Here is a 7426-nt window from a genome sequence, read left to right as displayed (position 1 = left end):
GCACCTTCAGGGCTGCTGGAAATTGGCCAACTCAACCACACCAAGCAAAAGCAAACTGAAAGTAAATATGGGCAACTAATCGAATGCACATGGCATTGCTCCTCACAAAGTGCGTCTGTTCCCCAAGGAGCCGTTTCCAGGTCTTCAAAAGCACACGCTCAGTGGCAAACTCAAAATGTCCCTCTTTCGAACTCAGACACTGAAACTTCGGCTTCTACGGAAAGGCAACGGGCAAAATCCCTTCTTTGTCATGATACCCGCCCTCCTCCCTTCCCTCTTACCTTTCTATATCCCTTCACCTAAATAACTTTCTTTCCAGTTCTGTCTCTAAGTAAGGCAAGGGGGAGCTCTCTCTGGAACAGCAAGTGTTCCTGGCTCTGCTGTTTATGGTGCCTTGGGGGAAGGTCGCCTTGTTATTTCCATGGTGCCTCGCCTCCTCTGATGAAGAGGGCAGAGAAGACCGCTCCCCTGACTTTACCGAGAGGGTCCGCACACAGCAGCGACCACCACTTCCACCGTGAACCCTTCTCTTTCTTCACTCCTCTTACTACCCGCTTGTTTCAGTGAAAGAGAATTAATTTACTGCCCCCCTTCCCACCCCCACACACGTTCCAAACCCCACACCCACCTAGAAGTATAAAACAAGAATGGTAAAATCTTTTCTGCAGGTCCACGGTATTACAGAAACATAGTGTCAGGGTGGGGGCTTTGGAGAGGGAAAACCTTGAAAATGAAAGCCTGAGTGGGGATAGAAAGAGAAAAAACAAAGGAGGACATTCTTTACAAACGTGGTTCCCTTTTTAAAAATATGCATCACCTCATAGAGGGAACCTTAGAACACAATAGAGCAGCATTTAAGGGATTTCCTCTCACCAATTTTTCTCCGGTCCCTTAATTGCGCTTAAGCCTGAGTACTTTGTTTACGGTCCCTACAGCAGTGATTTGCATCTCCCTCTCTCGGTTGCCGTTGGCTGGAGCTGGCAGCTGTCTCATTCCGACTCTGGCTGGGAAAGGTAAGGATCTTTGCCTTGCTCTTTGAAAGATCTGGGAGAGAAATGTTGAATGCTTAACAGAGGGGGTGGAGCGAAGGGTTATAGATTTAACTCATGCATTGGAAGCTTCCTGAGAAGTTCTCCAAATTTAAAGGAATCTCTGGGAGCCATGTATTTTAAAAAGAACCAGAAAGGTTTCCTCTCCCTTCTGAAAGGGGGCTTGCAGAACGAAAGCTAGTTGTATTGTGGATTTGGGGGCAGGTGTCCCTTCAGAAATTCCCAGGGGTGTTTAATATCTCATAGGCACAGGGTGGAAAAAGGGAAAATTTAAAAAAAAATAAATTCAAAGATATCAGGCATTGATCACCAGGAATTCTCTTTGAATTTCAGGTTGAAGAGGTAAAAGTCAGTTAGAACTGCCTGTGTGTCCATGGATAGAATGATAATGTTTATTGTTCAGATACAATTTCTGCTTTATCCTTTCTACTTCTTTGCGTTTATCAGTACACGCCGCCAACGATCTCCGTAGATTCTGGAGATGTGCATCTGTGTGTCTAGGCAGAATAAGAAATGGGGTGTCTGCGACACCTGAAGCCGAAAAGGCTGAAGAAGGCTTTGGTGTCAGGAGAAGTAAAGGACAGACCTGCCCACGCTCAGGGCACGCAGATACCCTCATTACAGTTTCAGCCAGCGGCTCACCTTAGCGAAAGGTGCCTCGGGCTTCTTTCTGGTTGATTCTTGTACCTTTGACGTGGGTAATGGGGGAACACGATCTTCAACGCGATAAGGCAATAAGGCGATATTCTGACCTTCCTTGGGGTTAGTGGTCTATTGGGGGGAAGGCAGCCCATGCTGGGAAGTGGAGAGGAATTGCCCCCAAAGGCCACAGTTCACAGAGGGAGGTCTACTGCTCTTCTGAGGAGATTCTCAGAATCTCCCATTTCTGTAGCCCGTGCCCCACCTCCCAACCCCCGCATATCACCCTCTTCCCTGGGCAAGGATGGCCGGGGTGAGGTGTCTGGTTCTAAGAATTGCTTACCTTCAACACCAAGTGACAGCCCTCCTCCTGGAGATGGTGTGTCCCACCTTGAAGGGGGCGAGCGTGGCTGGCGGTGCAGAAGCCCTCCAGCTACTCATCCTCAGTGAGCTGGGCTTTCCCAACTCAGCCAGGCTCCAGGGACTATTCAACTTCATGTTTCAAAATGAAGAAGCCCAAGCCCTCTCTGGCTTCCATTCTGGAAAAAATAAAGGTCCTCTGGTCACTCTCCCTTTATGGCAAAATCATCACAGTATTGTTACTGGCCGAGGCTGGAAGGAGCCGGCTAGCGCGGAACAGACGTGAGATGCCTGGGCAGCCCAAGCCTTCCAACAACAGTTAGGGAAAACTAACAACTTGAGGTTTAAAAAAAAAAAAAAAGGGAAAACAAATCTCTTCTGAGGTTTCATCTAGATGTGTAAATGCTGGATCATTTTTTTAAAAAAAGTTATAGAAACTTGTATAGAATAAAAAACAGAGGATGGATCCCTTTTAGCTATAAAAGTATAGAGACCAGCTTATATTAGTCTCCCAGTATTATCTCATTTTTTTTCCCCTGAAAAAGACAACCTGGGGCTTTAAAATTCAAAATACCTTGTCTAATAAAGTATACATGGATAAGGCCATTTAGGGAGATGGGTGGAAAATTAACCTTTAACTTCATTGAGAGGGAAAGGTGTCAAGACCTATGTGTTGGAGTGTTTAAAATACCTTTTTCCATCAAAGGAGTCAGGGAGCAGCAGATGGGCACTGGGCAGGAGCTTGTTACAGACCCGTGCGTCAGAACCTACATTTAACAAGCTCCCCATGCGATTTTTATGCCCATGAAAGACTAGGGTTCAAACCGAAGGCTTCTCTCTTTCTGTGTGAGCTTTCTCAGATTACTTAACCTCTCTGAGCTTCATTTATAAACCAATTATAAACTCGATTATAAATTCACTTGTAAACTACTGAGAATTAATGGTAATACAGGCACACTGCACGTGTCAAGCCCATAGTAAGCACTCTGCAAATGACAAAATGATAATTTCATGACTGATTTTTCCTCTTAATCACAAAATATTTGTATCTCCCATCTCATTTCTAAATGAATTAACATCAATCAAGAGGGTTTTAAGCTTCAGATGGCCAGCACACACAAATAAAGAACACTAGGAAAACCTAGGAACATAGATTTTTGTGGGCTTAGAGGCTGAATTCAGCTGCCCGATGACTTCGCAGCTGTTCCTGCCACCCTAAAGTGTCTGTCCCTTCAGCTCTGTCCCCTCAGCTGGGTCTGCAAAGCTGACTCGGGGATTTTCTTATGAAAATCCCTGATGGGTGGGAGGAAGATCTGGTGGTTGGCTGGGGAAAAAATGAGTAATGCAAAGCAGTCTACTTAGTAAATGCTGCAAGAGAAACAACGTGAAAGCTGGCTCCTGTCTCTGGGGACTCTAGAATGATTCCGACTTATCATGTCACTGAGCAGAGCTGGTGGAAGCCAAAACTCAGAATCTGCTGGCAAGGAAAAGAACGAAGGAAAAAGAAATGACAGGGAGGGGCAATCAGAGGGGGAGGAAATAAAAAGAGAGCGAGGGAAAGACAAGCGTCATTTAGGAACAGAGGTAGAGTGAGAGAAAGAACTGCAGGATCTAAAACCAGCCAGAGAGTTCAGGATTTTTATATCTTTCTTTTTCCCCAGAGGAGATCCCTACCCTGTCGTTTCATTGACAGACATGCTGTTCAAGGTCTCTTTTCCCAGAAGTTGACCAGAAGAGGCTGAAGCGCTGAAGTTTCTTCTTCCCCAAGTCCACTGGTTTCCCTGGTAATGGCTTGCTTCTCTCTGAGGTACGTGTAAGTAGCTTGGGGACAGATCTTAATTTTCAGGTTATAGCTTAAGTTTCAGCTTTAGGGTGAAGTAAAAGAAGTTTTTTTCTTTCCAACATAATCTCACATATCCATTTACTGAAAAGCAGTGATTACAGTACGGTGACTAAAATTTTCATGCAAATGGGCAGCTCTTACATATTTAACTTCATTGCCTGGGGAGTGATATTTTGACCTCCCAGGGCAGGAAAGAACTTGTGAGGTTTGATGTGAGCTTGAATTTGTTTTCAGTGGATGCTTACTACATTCAAAGTATTAATCTCATTGAAATAGCCTTCAGAAATAGCCTTTAAACTCGATAATTATAACTGCTCTACTCTTTAGCTGCTAGGTGGCCTCTCAGGGAGAAAAAAAATGACTTAACATGTCTGAGCGGCAGACAAGAGTTTTCACAGATTTCTCATAGGCAGGATTTCAAACAGATGCTCTTGATGGGGTCTCAGGTTTTGTCCAGAAATGTTCAGATTCAAAATACTTAGAGAGGTGAGGGGTTTGGGGCAAAAGAAACTTGTAAAACTTTACTGAAAACCTAACATGCTTATTTTTTTCAACATGTCCTAGTCCACTTAATGTCAAAATTCTTTGTTGAGTTTAATGGAAAATTTGTGAATGGACAAGTAATTACTCTAATTTAAGAAGGATTAAACTATATCCTACAAAATTGTTGATTTTTTTCTTAGTATTTCCTTTTCCAGTTCTTTTGTATGGATTGGAGGATATTGCAACATTTTAGATCCACACATCTTAGCCTAATTGTCACTGAATTTTTGCTGAACTGCACCCATACCAGGGTCCCAGGACGCATGTGGCACTGTGTTGAATAGTTACACAATAAAGACTTGTTGACTGTCAAGCTGATGTAGAAGAACATCATTTGTACGCTGTCTCTGGTCTTGACGTTGATTCAGCAGGCAGCAAATGGGTGATAGTTTGGAAAGAATGCACGTTATGCCCGGAAACATTGGCAGCGCCTAAGTTGCTATGAGTTGTGGATGAACTGTGCGGGACATTGTTTATAACTTAGTCTCCCTCTGAATGAGGTCTTTGGATTAGGATTGAGGCTTTTCGGTGTGCTTAGAGGAAAGAGAAGAAATAGACAAAGCGGAAAAGCTAGTAAAACATTTGTAGACCGCCAGGGTTTATTAAACACTGCAAAGTGCTTCCTGCTTTTTACATCTTCCCCTTCTTTATGGTTATCTGCTCTATCTTGCTTTTTGCCCAGTGCAAAGAGAATGCAAACGATTAGAAAAGAAAGGACATGCATTCATGCCTCCTGGAAAAGAACACAGCGGTGTCTCCCCAGCTTCTTTTCCTCACAGGGTTCCCTTTTGTACAGTTCGTTGACACCTCTCCTCTTTTCCTCCACAGCCTCCACCCTGGTGAGACCCCCTACGTCTAGTCTGTGAACTCAGCTCGGAAACACTGCTGTAAAAATGACCGAAGAGCCCGTCAAGGAGATCCTGGGAACGCCAAAGTCTCCCAAGCCAGGGACAGTGGAGAAGAGCCCCAAGGGTGAAGTCGTGGTCACTACGGTCCCCCTGGTCAGTGAGATCCAGCTGATGGCCGCCACCGGGGGTGCTGAGCTCTCCTGCTACCGCTGCCTCATCCCCTTCGCCGTGGTGATCCTCATCACTGGGATAGTGGTCACGGCCGTGGCCTACAGCTTCAATTCCCACGGCTCCATCATCTCCATCTTGGGCCTGGTCCTTCTCTCCTCGGGACTTCTTTTGTTAGCCTCCAGCGCTTTGTGCTGGAAGGTGAGACAGAGGAACAAAAAAGCCAAGAGACGGGAGAGTCAGACGGCTCTGGTGGCACATCAGAGAAGCTTGTTTGCTTAGGGAGACCCAGTGGGATACGCGGCCCAAACACCCTGCTCTCCCTGTGTCAGCCAGCTCACCCAGAACTCGCGTGGGCGACCACGGACTCAGCACCCGAGCAGACCTGAGGAATGGGAGTGGATGGAGGGTGGGAGGCCGAGGGGGCTCTCCTGGGCGAGGAACAACTCATATCTTCTTCATTGACAAACTTAACTCTAAGGGCTCTTTCTCAGATTGTAAATGCAGTTTTTTCTCCGCCTGAAAGATAGTCGGGGTCATGGGAGGTATGCAGCCTTAGCCAACATTCGGTTCCCCTTGGAAAGTAGCCAAGAGAAGACAAGAAAATAATCAGGTGGCTCTGGCACACCAGTGACTGGCCTCCAAAAGAAATAACCCGCACGGCTGAGAAGCTGCATCATAAAGCATTCTGCGCAGAGTCCAAATGGCCTTGGACCTGGCATACTTCTATGAAATTCTGTGGTGACTTCTTTTTTCAATAAGTTGATCATCTGGCACCTGTTTTATTTTTGACTTTCAGGAACTCATAACTGGTGGTACTTTCTCCTGAAGAATAACCTAAATTTTTTTATGTTTTAACATTGGACGGTTTTAGATGAATATCATGATGTGTCAGAAGTGAAAAGAGGTAAAGGGTGTAGCTCCTAGGTGACATAGGGGAGGGCATTATAGTAATATTAAAATAATCCAACATAGCACTTTTGATGATTTTTATATAAAGATTTCATGTACATTTCATTCGAAATAATAAATACTCATTGCTGCTAAAATGAATTAAACAGCTGTTTCTGTTGCAGTTATTTTCATTGTGGTTCCAAATTGCCCATCTTCCCTCAGCCCCCCGTAACACCTCAGTTGTGTTTCTCTCCAATGGGCATGTTGCTTCTCCTAACTTCACTAAGAGATTTTTAATACATTATTTTTGTGTGTGACTTCCAAGGACTACTGTTGATTATTTTTACTATAGTCTAAAAGATGTCTGTGCCATTACAATTAGGAAATCAGTGCCTGGGGTCTGAAATTTTATAATGTGTTTTATATATTTACTGAAAAATCAGTCATTAACAATTTGCTTAACGTATTTTTGAGCACTGACCATATGCCAGGCATTGTGTAGATTCTCTGGCTGCTTAACTGTGTTCGTTCTAAGGTTACTGCTTCAATCTGGTAAACATTGAGCTGTTCCACACACAGCTAGGACTCTACCCCATTTCTCTAGCCAGAAATATTCCTGGTCCACGTAGTTTAAACCACAATTTAACTAGAGCAGGAAGATAGTTGGTGTGAGGCCCCTTTTTTTAACCTTGAATAAACAAGGCAAAACAAAACAAATCTAGCATAGCCCTCTGGATGAAAGGCATTCTACCCAGGAATTTAATTAAACAGGTCAGGCCCCTCTGGTAGTGACCACTCCCTGGTACTCGGGTAGTTTCGTTAAGGGGAGATGCCTTGATGGCTTAGTTATTCCTGGCTTTGAAGGTCAGATGGTGAGAGTCTGGAGTTGTTGATTACAGTTGAGTACACCACAATGATCTTCAACACAGGGAGATCAGCACCCCTCCGGATGAAATACAAGAGTGTGGTATTGTGTTTATTTCAACGGGACAGACTCTGTGCTCTGACACGCCTCTATTCTGTGCAAAGATATTCAAAGGCTCCCCACTGCTGATGAAGAAATTTCTCAGGCAAGTGTTCAA

At 44.5% G+C, this 7426-nt stretch overlaps 1 protein-coding gene across 1 annotated transcript; it reads left to right on the top strand.

Annotated features, from left to right (window-relative positions):
* Nucleotides 1–966: 966 nt before the first annotated feature.
* Nucleotides 967–6452, top strand: TMEM100 (transmembrane protein 100). Its single transcript, XM_054585533.1, has 3 exons — nt 967–1013; nt 3710–3855; nt 5263–6452. The coding sequence occupies exon 3, from the start codon at nt 5328–5330 to the stop codon at nt 5730–5732; it is 405 nt and encodes a 134-aa protein (XP_054441508.1). The 5' UTR covers nt 967–1013; nt 3710–3855; nt 5263–5327; the 3' UTR covers nt 5733–6452.
* The last annotated feature ends 974 nt before the right edge of the window (nt 6453–7426 follow it).

The sequence above is a fragment of the Pteronotus mesoamericanus genome, unplaced genomic scaffold (assembly GCF_021234165.1).
Source record: "Pteronotus mesoamericanus isolate MK-2021 breed Mesoamerican mustached bat unplaced genomic scaffold, CSHL_Meso_final contig_84, whole genome shotgun sequence".
In the NCBI taxonomy this organism is placed as follows: domain Eukaryota; kingdom Metazoa; phylum Chordata; class Mammalia; order Chiroptera; family Mormoopidae; genus Pteronotus; species Pteronotus mesoamericanus.
This window is presented reverse-complemented; position numbering and strand designations above follow the sequence as displayed.